The sequence below is a fragment of the Pelophylax lessonae genome (genome assembly GCF_965119305.1).
Source record: "Pelophylax lessonae genome assembly, chromosome: 4".
NCBI classification, from domain to species: domain Eukaryota; kingdom Metazoa; phylum Chordata; class Amphibia; order Anura; family Ranidae; genus Pelophylax; species Pelophylax lessonae.
Genome location: NC_138771.1, coordinates 469,393,592 through 469,411,459, shown reverse-complemented (window position 1 = coordinate 469,411,459; position 17,868 = coordinate 469,393,592). Strand labels below are relative to the sequence as shown.

General features: G+C 43.1%; 1 protein-coding gene across 7 annotated transcripts in view; it reads left to right on the top strand.

The window, feature by feature from the left end:
* Positions 1 to 17,868, top strand: part of ANKS1B (ankyrin repeat and sterile alpha motif domain containing 1B) — a 287,292-nt gene that overhangs the window by 234,266 nt on the left and 35,158 nt on the right. For all 7 annotated transcript variants that reach the window (XM_082256755.1, XM_082256753.1, XM_082256757.1 and 4 more), the window contains one exon: positions 3,225 to 3,311. In XM_082256755.1, the coding sequence (XP_082112881.1) occupies positions 3,225 to 3,311 (87 nt within the window). The remainder of the gene's footprint in view (positions 1 to 3,224; positions 3,312 to 17,868) is intronic.

Sequence of the window (17,868 nt, the reverse complement as noted above, 5' to 3'; positions counted from 1 at the left end):
TGCTCATCATAATTCAATCTGTTATATTCCTATGTTCTGTAATATTTATATACCTATAACATGCGGTTTGTCACCATGTTTCAATCTGTATTCTTATTAATGGAACAATTCAATAAAAACCTTATGGAATTAAAAATTTTTAGAGGACATACTTACTGGTTTGGTCTGTGTGGTCAGCATACTGTAAATCTCTGTGGAGGGAGATAATACTTCTTTAAATGCTGGCTTAACCACTAGCCTACTGGATACTTTTACCCCCTTCCTGCCCAGGCCAATTTTCAGCTTTCAGTGCTGTCACACTTTGAATGACAATTGCCCTGTTTTTCTACACTGTACCCAGTTTTCTTTTGGTGGTATTTAATAACCACTGAGTTTTTTGCTAAATATACAAAAAAAGACATAAAGTTTGAAAAAAATAACAGTTTTTCATAGTTTGTTAAAAAAAATTTGCAAACAGGTAATTTTTCTTCTTCACTGATATGCGCTGATGAGGCTGCATTGATGGGCACTGATAGGTTGCACTGATGGGCACTGATGGGAAGACACTGATAGGTGGCACTGATAGGCAGCACTGATAGGAGGCACTGATTGGTAGCACTGGTGGGCAGTGATTGGGAGCACTGGTGGACATTAATAGGCAGCCCTGTTGGGCACTGTTGGGACTGAAATGATAATCAGGACACTGATAATCAGCCCCCTGATTATGAATGTAGATGTCCCATTTCGCACAAGTTGGTTATATGCTCTCCTCATGCTGTCAGTATGTGGAAAGGAAGGCTGATAACTGACTTGCGTTTACATCGTGATCAGCTGTGATTGGACACAGCTGATCACATGGTAAAGGGTCGCTGTGATTAGCCCTTTTTCTTAAGAACACAGCGGTCACATAGCGTGCTGCCCACGTGCCACAGCAGGTGCACATCGGACGCAATCACAGGAGGACGTCATTTGATGCCCTTCCAAAACTGGGCAACCGCGCTGTAGCTGTCATTCAGCTATAGCGTGGTCGGGAAGTGGTTAAGGCAGGCAGAGACAGATTGGATTTCGATCCATATAGGGGCAGGCTGGTTGTACAGAAGTTGATCTACCGATCGACTTCTGTACAATCAGCCTTTTGGGTTTTCCCTAAACAATCAGTACCACCGGCTATAGCTGGAAACACTGATCAGTGTGTTCTGATGGTGGGAAAGACTCCCACTGTCAGGACACAATAGCACAACAGGAGTAATTTCCCCATCCACATCAAATGTATGGATGGGAGAGTTAGGTCATTTTTTTTTCATTTATCCTGCTGGTTGAACGGAAAAAAAAAAAAAAAAGATTAATGTATGGCCAGCTTTAGAGAAGGCACAATCATGTAAATCCTGGTGTTTGTACAGTTATTGGCTATATTCAACAATGTCTGGCACAAATCAGTCCTACATCTCGTGACTTTTTTAAAAAACAATAGTGATGCTTATTGTTATATGTCAGGAATTTATTTTTTCAGACATGTTACTATTTCCTTGGTTAACCAAAAAAAAACATATAACAGTATATGTAATGAGCACGTCTCCATTTGGTTCAACTCAATCCCATTCTAGACCCTTCCCAAAATTCCTCAAAATGCACCTCAAAAGAAAAACACAAACACCCATGTAAAAGTGATACGGCATTAGGCTAATGGAAGATTTTTCCACATCCCTTGGGGGTGAATTGGAGGATTCAAAAAAGAAAAGGTTTTATTAAATTAAGTTTATGTAGCCTGCACAATATGCAACAACTGCCCAGCTTCTGCTTCAGATACAAATATCAAAGTTCATTGCCCTGTACCAGTTAAAATAAGCTCTTGCTGCAGTATTACCAATGCCTACCACCAGAGGAAGAAGAGTAAGAATGACACCACATAACTTGATCAAAGACCCATGGAAAAATGTATTTATGTATAAATTACAAAAGAATTAAGGGTGAAGGGGTATTTAAAGGAGTGGTGGTGAAGGGGGGAATTGGGGATGATCCCAACTAGGAAGTAACCTTTTTTAGGCCTTAGGGCTGGTTCACGCGGGTGCAATGCCAGACATCGCATGTGATTCGCACCTCATTGCTGTGCTGATCACATGCAATGTCGATGGCTGTTCACACCCATGCTATCCAATTCCTGTCCGATTTCACAGTTCGCACTGCGTTCTGCGAACCGATTTGGGGTGTCATTAAATTTATATTGACACCTGCAGCGCACACTGTGAACTGCCTGCGATTCTAATGTGGTGCAGAATCCACAGCAAATGTGCTGTGAATTCGCACCGCATCCAGTGTGAACTGGGCCTTATACTGGGAAAGGCAATGTAAAATTTCTAAGCCTCTATGGCTTTGAGCCCTGGGCTTATTGATTTGGCAGCGGTGAGGTACTCAATATCTCTTCATTGGCATCCTACCCCCCCCCCCCCTCCTCCCCACCCCTCACCCGCTTCTTGGTTTATTTTCTTAGTCTTGTTCTCCAGATTTTTGTTTTCCTATTTGTGTTAAACACAGTACTTGTTTGATGGATATGCTACTTGGCCTGTTTGACATGTAATTTGACATTTTAAAGCTAATTCTCAACTGAATGCACATTGTCTTGTCTACTGTTATAGCTGTGTTGTTGACCTCATGGAACTTAAAATGTATCTCTAGGCAAATCCTTTTTTTTTTACTTTTGGATAGGGTGGAAAGGGTTATGTGTTAATTTATTCATTTTAGTTCTTGTCTGTGTACCTATTGGGGAGATTCATTCTGCTATTTGTACTGGTTACCATTGTCACCAAGAAAAAAAGTGAGTTGTTTCCAGAACAGGAGGTAAGGGGGAATTATCCAGTAAAGACACCTATTCCAGAGACAACTGGGGAAGTCCTCTAATTTTGGGTGATTTCCTCTAACTTCTTCTTGTGTCTCTGGGATGGGAAGTGAAGATTGGTACATCGAGAGGAAAAAAAATAACCTAGCCGGAGTTTTACCCTTCACTACTTTACCAAGAACCATAAACGGAGAAAATTGGCTCAACGTACTCTGTAAATATAGAGTTTAAAAAAGACCCTAAAAGCTACGTGACTCTAGTCTACAATTACAAAACATTTTTAAGTGGACTGATCCCTGGTAAACTATTGCTTGCCTACAATTGTAGACTTTTTTTTTTTTTTTTTTTTGGCATGCAAAAATCCCTAAATGAAAAAGACCCAACATGTATTAGTGTAATTTATATTTTCCAGAAATCAACAGAGCAAATGAAGAAGGTCCCCACAATTATCCTAACGGTTTCTTACAAAGGAGTGAAATTCATGGATGCAGCAAATAAGGTGAGGACTCTGTTCTTTGCTTTCCCTCAAAATTCCAGTACCTTGCTATCATACTGAATTGTGGATCTATTAAAGTTTAATGTAACCCTGTTGCTAGGATAACAAAATGCAAGTGGCACCCCTATGTAAAAGAACATTTGGAATACTTACCTTTCCAGTAAGCAGTGAATATACGCTGTTTTGAAAAGATATGTGCACCATCACTTTCTGCTCAAAATAATTTTGCAACAACTGCATTTGTTTGCTGCGCCTTGGTGCGCTAGCAGTGGATTTTCCAGATTTGGTCCTTACAGATGGTTATATCCCAGAAATACTGTACCCAGACCATGGTGGGAAGAATGGGGGAAGGCCTGTAAGCTGCATTGATGCTGGATTCCATAGATGGTGTTCACCTTGGTAGGCAGTTGCATTGAGTAAGTTAGTTGGTGGGGTGCTGTACAAGTCCAGAGCCATTGTCTGCTGAGGCAGTACCCAGTCCTTGAAGATCATGAAGGGTATGCCTGACCAGGTACATGAGGTCAAGCTTGAATGGTTTGTTGGTTCTGCTATGTGTGATGTCCCTTGTGCTGTCTTCTGCCTCAGGGCATTTAAGGGATACAGGCCTGGTCAGTGGTTTCTGCTCTGCCTGTGAGCTACAGTGTACCGATTGGTTTGATGGGTGATGGTAGAAGGTACTTTTGAATCTGCATGTTGATGCTGTGTGTGCCACCCAGATTAGGTCATAGGACAGCACCTTTTCCCCCTGTGATATGCTTAGATGCATCCAGCTGGATTGTGCCTGGCTCTGCTGTGACACTACGTAACCCACCTGACTGGGAGAACACACTGCGAATGCACAGGTAGCATTTTGGATTTTGGCCTTTTTACAACAAAAGCCCCAGTCAAGTAATACATACACTGCACAGCTCCAAGTACAGGCCTCAACTGTACACTGCCTCTTCAGATTCTGCTAGCCTCCTACTCTTTGGTCAGAGCCTTTGCCCAAGAGATGGCTCACATTGTACCACCAGTTTACTCCATGGTAACTCTGTGGGACCTCAATCTGGAGTTGTCATTTTCTTTTCCAATAATTTTTATTGCAAAGTTTTGTACGGTATACAAAAGCCTAAACAATGTGAAATAAATGTCAAATTGCTGCTGCTTCCTCCATTATAATCACAGGCCATAATGTAGTAACCAAAGAGCAACTAAATCAAGAAGAATTTGGCCTAACGTTCAGTCTCTACCTAGTAAAGGATCCATATGTCTAGGGCTATGAGCCCAGAACTATCAGCAACTGGTTGCAAAAGTAAGATCAAAACACAAAAGTAATTGTGAAACAACATTTCAATAAACTGTTGGTCACTCACAGCCAAGTACATGGCGAGGTAGGGGTACATCATTGTCAGGAAGAAATCCCAATGCCTCATAAAATGTGACCAACTGTCACTCCTGAGGAAGTATGAGGGTTAGGAAGGCTTCATGGTCCCCCATCAGAAACCTTACGAAGAATCATTAGATCATAACAGAAACCATAATAAAAAGAAAGAAAGAAAAAGAGAAATCTTTGGTTCCCTCTGCATAGGCCTCCATCCTCAAGGTGACCCAGCATCTATAGGGCTTGGAGGTACACAATCCAGGGGTTTCATACTTTTTAAAACTTAGCTTGTTTATCTTTAGGGATACTGGTCGGTTTTTCTTTAATCATAATTTATGATATTTTATGTTTCAACAACGTGGCATTGATCGCAGGCGTTTTCCATGCTTGCTCTATAGCTATTTTGTCTGCTAGAAAAATAAAAAATATGAGAGTTTGAAGATGTCTGGGGAAATCCTCCAACAGGTCCGCGAACAGCACTATTTTGGTGTCTGAATAAACAAGACTGAACACTCTGATCCAGAAGTGTCAGACCTTTGGAAGGACCACCAGAAATAAAACATATCGCACAATTCCCTGAAAGCAAAAGGGCGAGGTACCAGGGTATAGTTTCGCTAACCTTGTTGGGATGAGGTTCCAACACGATAACACTTTGTAATTTGCTGCCACAATGGAAGTATTAAATATGTCCTTATGCACCATGGTCAACCGCTTTATCCACATCTCCTCTTTAATTGTCTCACCCAGGTCCGAGTCCCATGCCGTTTGATAGGAAGGCTTATTACCTTGGCTATTGAACAGGGTGTATAACTCTGTAATCCCTCCCTGTGAATCGATGCCACATATAAATTTATTCTCAAATAGGGTCCTGGTGGTTATGTCAACCTGATCCTTGTTTAGGGACTGCAGAAAATGTGTAATTTGGCACAGGTGGTAAGTCTCTGATGGAGGCATCTTTAGTGTTTCCTTAAAATAGGAGAGTTTTGTATCCCCTTATGATCTATGAGATGCGCTATCCTGTAAAGGCCCTTGTTGAGCCATCATGTAAATTGCTGAATCTGCTGCCCTGGGGGGGAAGTGAGGGTTAATAAAGAGGGGGACCACTGGTGTGCAAGGATATTTTAGACGGTATCATTTGTATGCCGTGTCCTACAAACATAGGGGGCATGAGAGGGAGGGGCTTAAGACTGCCAGATGCTCCTTCACAGGGAGCCACATTAAGAGATCCAGGGGAAGAGTCGGACTAGCCTGTGCCTCCAATCAGACCCAGTCAGGTTTGTATGTCTCAGCATGAATTTGATACAGCAGGACCAATTGGGCTCCACTATAATATTGCAAAAAGTGGGGGACTTCCAACCCACCTTGCCATTTGGATATATACAGAGTGGAGCGGGCCACCCGGCTACCACCATTTTTCTAAATAAATTTAAAGATCAGAGATTGCAACTTTCTGAAAAATATGGATGGAACTGGGAGAGACCAAAAGTAATATAGTATTCGAGGTAGAACTATAGTGTTTTCATTTTTTTAGAGGCCACAGTTTCAAACTAATCAGGATATTTCTCCCTCTTCTATGCCTTTTTCGTGGCTATCACTTCAATTAGAGGAGTGTCTGAGCTTGCGGCTTTCTCCTGTAAGGAACCTTTTATTGTGCTTCTCAAAGACAGCATTGCTCTGTGACCACAAAACTCCTTCCTGCCTAAGGTGGTCTTTGCATTTCATTTAGGCCCCTTTCACATGGGCCAATTCGTTTTTACGGACCTCACTAGCTCAGCGGGGGATCTCTCTGTTAAACCCAGCTGAGCAGGCGGATCACAGGTCCGTTTCTGCTCACTGTGCAGAGATGGACCTGTCAGAGTCCCACTCTCCTCTATGGGGAGATCAAATGAAATCAGACAGCATGTCCGTTTTCATCTGATCCGACCCGCTGGATGGATGGAGAATGTATCGCCATCCATCTGTTTTCAGCGGATCTTGTTGGATCGGATGCCAGACGGGTGTCAGCGCTGACATCCGCCTCCCCATAGAGTAGAATGAATGGACTGATCATGTCCGCCTGAAAAACGGACAGACAGACCTGATCGGTCCAATTATGTGAAAGGGGCCTTAAACAAGGACATTGGTTTGTCCTTCCTTTGTTTAGCCCCAATCATTCTAAGGAGATTGTTTTCCACTGCCTGTGTAGTTAAGGCTGTGTGAGTATACCTTGCAGCCATCACTTTAATTCATCAATCTGATGCTTTGTTTGTATTGCATGAGGGCTACCTGGAAGGGAAATCCCTAATTGCTAGGTGGATTTGACAGATTATCACTCAGGCTTATGACCTGAAAGGTACGGTCCCTCTCCCTCCTGTGAAGCCACACTTCACCAGAGGTGTTAAAGCATTGTGAGCTTTTCAACACTCAGCCTCGATTTTCCAGGTCTATTAAAAGACCACCTGGTCATTCACTTGGTTTTACCAGGTGGATGTTTGAACCTCAGTGGACACGGCCTAAGTCGCAGAGTCCTACAGAATGCCCTTCCCAGTTATTTATCTTCCTGTTATGTTAAGAGGGTTGCTACTTATGGGCCTATTAGCTGTTGTTTGCTTTTGCCCACCCTTCAGGGGATTGCTTTTGGATTTCCCAATGATCTAAGAATTAACTGTTCTGTGTCTTATAATGTACAAGAAAATTACTATTGCTTGTTGACAAAACTGAGGCAATGCTGGGAGTGGGATGAGTTATGCTGGGCGGTGTCAAGCTTTTTTAATTTGCAATCACCTGGAGGTGAAGCATAACCCTTTGATGTACTCCAAGATTTGTTTCTTTCACATGCTGCAATGTCACTACTGTATCCTTTGACACTATTGATCTTTGGATCAGGTAACCTAAGAAATGCAGGTGATATAGAACACATTTGGGCTTGCTCTTATGTTGTCAGTGGATCCACATGTTCCTTAAATTCTAAAAAATTCATCCAACTACTAAATTAGACAGGCTGGCTCGAGAATTCTGCCATAATTTGTCTGCACTGGCTGTGAGCAACATTCTGTTTCCAGTGTCTGTGTAGAAAGGCACCAGATTTGGACATGGCGGTCATTATGGAGATGTGTTTTCATTGCAGTCAAAGCAGGTCAAACATAGCCTTTTACTGAATTCGGTCTTTGAATCTATTGCAATTGACCAGCACTGCATGCAAATGAAAAAAATGGCATTTGATGACATCTGTCTACACAATTCTTAGTCCAGAATTTCTCAGCTAGGGTTTTTCCCACTGATCAATACTGTAAAGAGCATTGTTCCCACAGACCAATAATATAATGAGCATTCTTCCCAGTGACCACCATTATAAGGAGCTTTTTTCCCACTGACCAAATGTGTAATGGAGTTCCCTGAAACTGGGGAAACCTGAGCCGAGCTGCAGCTCCCTGTGTCCATTCAGACACGGCACTTTTGTTCGGCCCCGCCCCCCTCTCTCTCCCGATTAGCTCACTGACTTTGATTGACAACCGCGGGAGCCAATGGCGATCTTAGCCAATCAAGAGAGAGAGTCCAATCCCAGGATGGCCGAGAAAATTGTGGACATCGCTGGACAGAGAGGGGGCACAGGTAGGTATTAGGGGGGCTGCTACACACAAAAGGCTTTTTTTATCCTATCTTTTATACATAAAAAGTACAGTAAAACTGCAGGAAAGGGCACTGGGGGGCAAACTAATTTGATTTTTTTTTTATTTTGAATTGTATCAGTGTGTTTGGTGTGTTTTACATTTGATTTTGCCGCCGGTTCCACCCCCCTGGGAATGTCACGTCGCAGGAGACGCCGCCAGACACCGCCGAGATATATCGCTGGATCCCGGTGACAAGGTAAGTAACCCCGCTTTCAGCAATCTTCCTAGCGGTACCCCGAGTGTGGCTCGGGTTTACCGCTTTTGGCTCTGAAATATTAACCCCGAACCACTCTCGGGAATACTGCTAGGAAGGTTAAGGGCATGAGTAAGCAATGCTACCGGTCCCTGTCACCTCACAGTTCACAATTTAATGTGATACTAAACACACACTGTTTAACCGCTTCCATACAGAGCAGTTAGACCCCCTTCCTGCCCAGACCAATTTTCAGCTTTCAGCACTCTCACACTTTGAATGACAATTGCTCAGTCATGCTACACTGTAACCAAACAAAATTTTTATCATTTTTTTCACACAATTAGAGCTTTCTTTTGGTGGTATTTGATCACAACTGGGGTTTTTTTTTTTCATGATATAAGCAAAAAAAGAGCAAAAATTTTGCAAAAAAAACACTTTTTTTTAGTTTCTATTATAAAATTTTGCAAAAAATTAATTTTTCTTCATACATTTGGGCCAAAATTTATACTGCTACATATCTCTGGTAAAATTAACCCAAATTAGTGTATATTATTTAGTCTGTGTGAAAGTTATTGAGTCTAGAAGCTATGGTACCAATTACTGAAAATTTATCACACCAGATGTACTGATGGCCTATCTCCTTTCTTGAGGCCCTGAAATGTCAGGACAGTACAAATACCCCCCAAATGACCCCTTTTTGTAAAGTAGACAGTCCAAGGTATTTAGTAAGAGGCATGGTGAGTTTTTTGAAGTTATAATTTTTTCCCACAATTCTTGGGAAAATGAAGAAAACATTTTTTTTCTTTTTTTTTCCCCAAAACTTTGTCAATTTATAAGCTATTTCTAACACATAGCATGTACACAGCAAAAATGACACCCCAAAATTCATTCTGCTACTCCTTCTGAGTATGGTGATACCACATGTGTGAGACTTTTACACAGCCTGGCCACAAAAAGAGACTCCACGTCCAAGTAGCACCATAAGGCGTTTTAGGAGCATAAATACACATAAAACTTTCTTACTACCTATCACACTTTTCAAGGCCCTAGAGCACCAATACAATGGAAAAGTCCACAAAATGACCCCATTTTGGAAAGCAAACACTCCAAAGTATATTCTATGAGGCATTATGGGTCCTTTGAACATGTCATTTTTTTCCACAAGTTTTTGGAAAATGTGGGAAAAAAATAAAAACTTTTTTTTTTACACAAAGTTGTAAATTTATAGAATATTCCTAACACATAGCATGTACATAGCAAAAATGACACCCCAAAATACATTCTGCCACTCCTCCTGAGTATGGCAATACCACATGTGTGAGACTTTTTCACAGCCTAGCCATATAGAGGGGCCTAAACATCCAAGGAGCATCATCATGCATCCTAGCCACTTGCCAAGGCCTATTTTTGACATTTGGTGTTTACAAGCTAAAATCAGTTGTTTTTGCTAGAAAACTACTTAGAACCCCAAAACATTATATATTTTTTTTTTAGCAGAGACCCTAGAGAATAAAATGGAGATTATTGCAATATTTTTTATCACACCGTATTTGCGCAGCGGTCTTCCAAACGCAATTTTTTGGGAAAAAAATCACTTTTTTAAATTAAAAAATAAGAAAACAGTAAAGTTAGCCAAATTGTTTTCCATAATGTGAAAGATAATGTTACGCCGAGTAAATAGATACCCAACATGTCATGCTTCAAAATTGCGCACGCTCACAGAATGGTGACAAACTTTGGTACTTAAAAATCCCCATAGGCGACAATTTAAAAATTTCTACAGGTTGCTATCTTAGAGTTACAGCTCTTTTTATTGCTCTTGCTCTAACGATCGCGACGATACCTCACATGTGTAGTTTGAACACTGTTTACATATGTGGGCGGGGTTTCCGTATGCGTTCGTTTCTGCGCGCGAGCTCGCGGGGACAGGGCGCTTTAATTTTTTTTTTTTTTTTTACTATTTATTTTATTTATTATTTTTTATTTTTACACTGTTTTTAAAAAAAAAAAAAAATTGATCATTTTTATTTCTATTACAAGAAATGTAAACATTACTTGTAATAGAAAAAGGCACGACAGGGCCTCTTTTTTGTGAGATCTGGGGTCAAAAAGTCCTCAGATCTCACAAGTACACTAAAAGATAGAAAAAATAAAAAAAAAAAAATTAAAAAAAAATTAAATAAAATGAAAAAAAAAAAGGGACCTTTAAACTGGTTGCTAGGCAATGACGTTTGCCGTAGCTCTGGTCCTCCAAGACCATAGAGTCAAGTGAGGGCAAGCTTGCCCTCACTCGACATCCTGTCTGTGAGGATCTGGGACCGGATCGTTTTCCCCGCTGCTGGCGGGTCCGGTAAATGGGGAAAAGGACCAGAATGCAGCGGGAGGGGGGGGGCACCTCTTCTGCCACCCCGGAAGGGTGATCCCGCGGCGAATCCGCCGCTGGGACCACCCTTATCGGAAAGCTAACCGTCCACCGTTTAAAAAAATACCAGGGTTATGGCAGCTATCTGCTGCCATAACACCGGTATTTAGGTTTAAACGGACGACGTATATAAACCTTTTTGGACTTGGACATGGTGGCTGTATGAAGGGTGACAGGTGCTCGGGTACTTTGCTGGGCAGGTGACAGGTACTCTGGTACTGATGAGCAAGTGGCAGGTACTCGAGTACTCCGATAGGCAGGTGACAGGTACTCGGGTACTCTTATGGGCAGGTGACAGGCAGGTGATGGGTACTGATGAGTAGTACTGATACTGATAGGTGATACTGATACTGTACTGATGATGGGTACGGATGATCAGTACTGATACTAATAGGTGATAGGTACTGATGGGTACTGATGAGTACTGATGAGTAGTGATGGGTAATGATGAGCAGGTGGCAAGTACTCGGGTACTTCAGGTGTCAGGTACTCTGATGAGCAGGTGGAAGGTACTCGGGTACTCTGTTGGGTAGGTGACAGGTACTTGGGTACTCTGATGGGTAGGTGACAGGTACTCGGGTACTCCGATGACGGGTACTCAAAGTACCAGAGTACCTGTCGTCAGAGTACCCGAGTACCTGTCATCAGAGTACCCGAGTACCTGTCATCAGAGTACCCGAGTACCCGTCATCAGCGTACCCGAGTACCTGTCATCAGAGTACCCGAGTACCCGTCATCAGCGTACCCGAGTACCTGTCATCAGAGTACCCGAGTACCTGTCATCAGAGTACCCGAGTACCCATCATCAGAGTACCCAAGTACCCGTCATCAGAGTACCCGAGTACCCATCATCAGAGTACCCGAGTACCCGTCATCAGAGTACCCGAGTATCTGTCACCAGCCCATCAGAGTACCTGTCATCAGAGTACCCGAGTACCTGTCATCAGAGTACCCGAGTACCTGTCATCAGCCCATCAGAGTACCCGAGTACCTGTCATCAGAGTACCTGATGGGCTGGTGACAGGTACTCGGGTACTTTGATGGGATAGTGACAGGTGCTCTTTATTGGGGGGGGGGGGCAATCAGTGTGTTTAGGGTGCACTGTAGTTGGTAACTAGCTGTTACCACAATCTCTTCCTCACACAGGATCAGTGTGTGAGGAGGAGAACACGGTGACAGCTAGTTACCGTGTTCTCTGATGACATTTGTGACCGGCTGTGATTGGACACAGCCGGTCACGTGGTAAAGAGCCAATTTCATTGGCTCTTTACCTAGATCGGGGATCGACTCTGTCCGAGGGACGAGCCTCGTCCCTGATCGCCGCGCTGCGCGCCCCCGGGGGCGCGCATTAAGGAAGGAACGAGCGGCTCGCGCTGGAGCCGCTCATGTGATCGGCTGTGATTGACACAGCCGATCACGTGGTAAACAGCCAATTTCATTGGCTGTTTACCTTGATCGGGGTTGGGCTCAGTCCTAGGGACGAGCCTCACCCCCGATCGCCGCGCTGCGCGCCCCCGGGGGCGCGAAGTAGCGGGGAGATCCGGGCGCCGTCATATGACGTCCACCCGGATCGAGAAAGGATTTGTGCCGACGTCATTTGACATGACGCGGTACGGAAGGGGTTAATTTACATTATCTCTTCTCTTTCTGTGTGTGGATAATGGCACTGTAATTATTTAAATAAAAAAGAATATCTAAGTACCTTTTTCCTTATCGATATACAGCTGTCACATGACTCAGCTCTTTCCCAGCTTGTCTGCAGGGAAACATTAACAGGAGGAGCTTTTATTCCTCTGCTGCTGATCACATTTTCAAAATAAAATAAAACAGTCTTTGGAATACAAAGTAAAAATAAATTTGAAATCAAATCTTTATTATTTTTAACAATAACATGGTGTGGGTGGATTTCTGCCAGTCACAGGTTGTATCACACCCCTCCAGCCTGTGTCATAGAACAGCAGGGAGGAAAAGCCTCCATCAGTCAAGATGTAATACCCCACCCCCAATGTGTTTAACTGGTCAGTGGGCATGAAGGAGGAGGGAAGGAGTGAGCTGTCATTTACCACTGTGTATACGCCCACATGTGTGACTCTATAGTCACATGGGCTGCTCAGATATGATAGGGAGGACATGCTCAGCATAGAAACTCACTAAAAACTGAGTATGTGCAGAGCTGCCAACATTGCTCTGCAAAATCCCCAACTGCATTAGGGACATGATCAAAAGGGGGAGATAGACAGCAGCAGGATCACCGGGTTTTTGAAGAATACAGAAAACTAATCTCATAGTGACTGAGTATAAACAGCGTGTAATACACCATTTATTGATAGTTTTTTATGATGTGGGTTTAGTGACAAGTGTTTATGATGTGGGTTTAGTAACACTGGGATGGATTTACTAAAGGCAAATAGAATGTGCACTTTGCAAAGTTGCACTCAGCAAGTGCAGTTGCTTTAGAGCTTCATAAATGAGCAAAAGCTCTGCTGACTTCCATCATCCAATCATGTGCAAGCAAAAATGCTGTTTTCTTAATTTTTCTTGCACGTGATTGGGTATTCTTTGCAAAGTGAAGGTTTACCCAATTTACTAAGCTCTGAGGCAACTGCACTTATAGAGTGTCACTGCACTTTGTGATGTGCACAGTCTATTTGACTTTAGTAATTCAACCCGTTTAAGTTAATACCATACTGGAATCAGTTTTAGGAGGAAGGCAATTCTACTACCGGTATGTTTTATGATTGCATGAGGATGCAAGAGCACCTAACAGCTAAGCAGAAAGAACATGCAGACTTTATGCAGTTAGTGCCCCCAGGTGAGATTTAAACCAGGACCAGTGGCAGCCCATTCATTAGGGGCACAGGGGTGCAGCCCCCCTAATCCATGCGCTAAGCCCCTAATCTACATGCAGGACGCCGGATGCATGGATTCTAATGTTTTTTTTTGTGTGTTTTTTAGAAGCACATGATTAGAGCCAGAGGTTCTAATTGGCTTCAAAAGGGTGGGCTCGAGGGCGCAGAGCACTGCACCCAAAGCCCGCCCAGTTGTGTGACATTAGCAAATTAATATTTGCTTTTTTTTTTAGAAGCACATGATTGGAGCCGGAGGTTCTAATTGGCTTCAAAAAGGGTGGGCTCGGGGTGCAGAGCACTGCACCCAAAGCCCGCCCAGTTGTGTGACATTAGCAAATTAATATTTGCTAATGTTTTCCTGTTTCTCCTCTCAGCTCCTGAGTCCCAATTGCCCAACTCCATTGGGGCCGGGGGAGCTTGATGGGCGATCGATCAATCAAGCCATGGGGGGGGGGGTTTGTGGTTGGCTAGCTGGGGAGGGGGGGCTGTGGGCCACCTCCCCCCAAGAAAATTGAGCACTCCTGCCACTGCCCAGGACAATAGATTTTAGTGAACAATTGCTAACTACACAGTTGCAGTGCAAAGATGGACGATGATTTAAAGCTGATCTCCAAGCAAATATAAGTATTCATAAACACATCAAAAATATGTATATTTAATGCAAGCAGTGTAAGTACCTAACGTTGATTTGGTAGCTTCCTCAGATTAGGGGATGAGGAAGAAGAACAAGGAGCCAATCAGCTTTGCTGAGGTGTACTATGGAAATGTGTACGGAATCACTCACGTTATCTGTGTATTTTTCTGTTTGCCCGAAGTTTCGATTTAATGATTCTCAAACAAATACACTACTGCAATAAAAACTGATTTAATTTTTTTCTGCTTGCTTTGGATTGAAATTTAACAGACCGGGTAACAGTCACATTAGTTGGCGCACAATGCAGGCCCCTGCCTTGCACCGCTATATTAACATTCACAATGAGATAAAAGCATTACCATAACATCCCCGATCTCCAGTTTGCTTCATTAAACATCAAAACACTGCAGTGGGGCATGTTGCATAAAGGGAATATGAAATAATTTGTCATTGCGTAAATGCTCCGCTAAACCACTCAAGGTGAGGGAACGTCACAGCGAGACGATTACAGGCAGAATACAAATGCCTTTTGTGCGACAGAGAGTAGGAAACCTGCCTTGTGCTGGAAGCAGGCGGGTGAGTCAGAGCCCCGCTGCCTCCAGAGACACAGATTCACTGCTTCAATTCACCAGATTATTCAGCCTTCCAAATGCCATTCATCATTGTTAGAACGGAAATTGCAGCAATACCAAAATTAATGTTACTACCATGGAGCATGGTTTGCCTCAGTCCAGTAAGGCTTTGTGTATGGAAAGTGTTTACAGCCACCAATCAGATTCCAGCTGTCATTGCTGACTTGTTTTTGATCATGCGAGTGAAGTTGGAACTACCGACACACATACCTGTCTTTGGCAATGACTGATTAAAAAAAAAAAACATATTCAGTACATCTCTGCAATACATCAATACATGTATATTCACCAAACTGGGCACTGTCATATGATGTCGTCCCAGAACAAGAGAGCATCGCGCCCACTGTCATTTGTCTATACGGCAGGCGGGAGGCAGTTAAAACCCCAGCCAATTCTGGCATTTCCCTCCTACATGTAAAATTCAGTATTTTTTTTTTGCTAGAAAACTACTTACAACTCCCAGACATTATATATATATTTTTTTTTAACCGCTTATAGACCGCCCCATGCAGATATACCATGACAGGGTGATCCTCCTGCACAAAACCACACCTGCAATACTGGAAACTCATAGCGGGGGCCAATTAGCGGCTCCAGTGGACGTGATGTTCACCAGGACCCACCGATCGTTCACAGGAGAAGCCGAACGGCAGTTTGTCTATGTAAACTAGGCAGACCGCTGTTCTGTCAGAGAAGAAGATGGACATCTTGTGTTTCTGCTAAGGAGAAACATGGATCTATGTCTTCCTCCAGTTAAGCCACCCCAGACATAGTTAGAAAGCACTCCCTAGGAGCACACCTAACCCTTTGATGGCCCTTGATGTTAATCCCTTCCCTGCCAGTGTCATTGTTATCATCAATTATCAATTAGAAGATGTCGGTTTTGCTGTCTGTGGTAAGGAGACCTGGATGCTGCATGGAAGCCTCCATACTCTGACTTTGACATGCTGGGTAAGAATATACATTATGTCTATCTTCTTATGGTGGATTGGGTGGTCCCTCTCTAATGATGACAGTGCACCTTCACATATATAAGGCACTCCTCGGCCCTATCACAATTGCTTGAAGAAGGAACGCACTCTGGCAGTATCCCTATAGTGCGCATGCTCCAAAACGAGTTGCGCGCACCCCGGTGACGTCATCATGGGCGACGCTGTGGTCCAACCTGTGTCCCAGCCTGCGTTCCTGTCCTCATTCCCACATACCATCATACAGCCACTTTCTGCTGGCCAGGACAGCGCTATGAACACCGGATCTGTTCCCAGGATGGCTCCCAAGACAGACAAGCACAGTCTCCAGTCACTGGTTTACCCTATGTGCCTAATGACTTTGTCCTCTATGTGAGTTTTATTCTTCTGTTTTATTAATAAAGCAACTAGCAGTCTGCACTCAGAGTAGCCTGCTTCTTTTCTGTTTTAGCATCCCTGGACAGGTAAGTGTCTATATATTAAAAGTCAGCAGCTACAGTATTTGTAGCTGCTGACTTTTAATTTTTTTTTTCCCCATGTGGAACTCCTCTTTAATGAATTTTAATGAACAAAACACAATATAATACCCAATTGTTTAGTAAATTATAAAGGATGATTTTACACCAGGTAAATAGATAACTAACATGTCACGCTTTAAAATTGCTCATGCTCGTGGAACGATGCAAACTATGGCACATTCAGTTATTCATAGGCAATGCTTTAAAAGCCTTTACAGGTTACCAGTTTAGAGTTACACAGGAGGTCTGGTGCTAGAATTATTGCTCTTGCTTCAACATTCACAGGGATACCTCACATTTGGTGTGAACACCGTTTACATATGCGTGTGTGACCTACGTATGCGTTCACCTTTGTGCACAAGGGGACAGGGGGGCGCTTTTACATTTTTTTATTTTTACTGTGTCTCTTTAATTCTTTTTTTTTTTTTTTTGACAGGTCCTCTGTATGGAGAGATCTGGAGTCTATTATACCCAAGATCTCTCCTCTGCCCTTAAAACCATTAGCTGAAACCCAGATCAGTTCCGTTTAATTTGCTGTCCTCCCTGCCCTACCTGGGAAACCGTCTCACCCCATCTCATGCAAGATTATATCAGGCCAATTTCCACCCCTGTGAAAAAAATTGTCAGACATGTTGTCCTCCTGGTCCCACTTACCACTGTCCATGTTCGGTAGGATAACCGCAATTCACATGTCTTATCTTCCGAAAATACTTTATTTTTCTTGCCCGTTTTAGTTTACGCAGACATCAACGCAAGCTTTTAAAGTTTATCTAGGGATCCACCCGTCAAATCATTATGAAGGTTTTGTATGCCCGAAGGATCAACGGTGGCCTTTCAGTCCCTAATTTACAAGCCTACTATACTGCAGCGATTATAGCTCCACTATCCCACCTCCATGAAACATACCAATTACCGCTATGGGCCACAATGGATCTACTCGACTCTGATGCCACACCTATCACTTCCCTACCTTGGCTCCCTCCTATTCATCGCCCGACCACTATAGGGCCATGTTTAGCCTATTCCCTATGGCTATGGAACTCAGTTAAATATTCCGCGGGTCTGATCTCTCCCCATCTCCCCCTTCTCTGACTTCTTCATTGCCCATTATTCCCTCCGCTTCCAAAAACCCAGGCCAATTTTCCTGGTGGACTGCGAATGGATTCATGGACATTCACTGCCTGTTTACTCCTACTGGGATACTGACATTTGATGCCTTATGTTCTTCCCATGATATTCCTCTACGAGAACATTATAGCTATCTACAACGTAGGCATTTTCTTCAACAACTCATTGTTTTTTTCTTTAACAATTAAATCCCGCCCTACCCC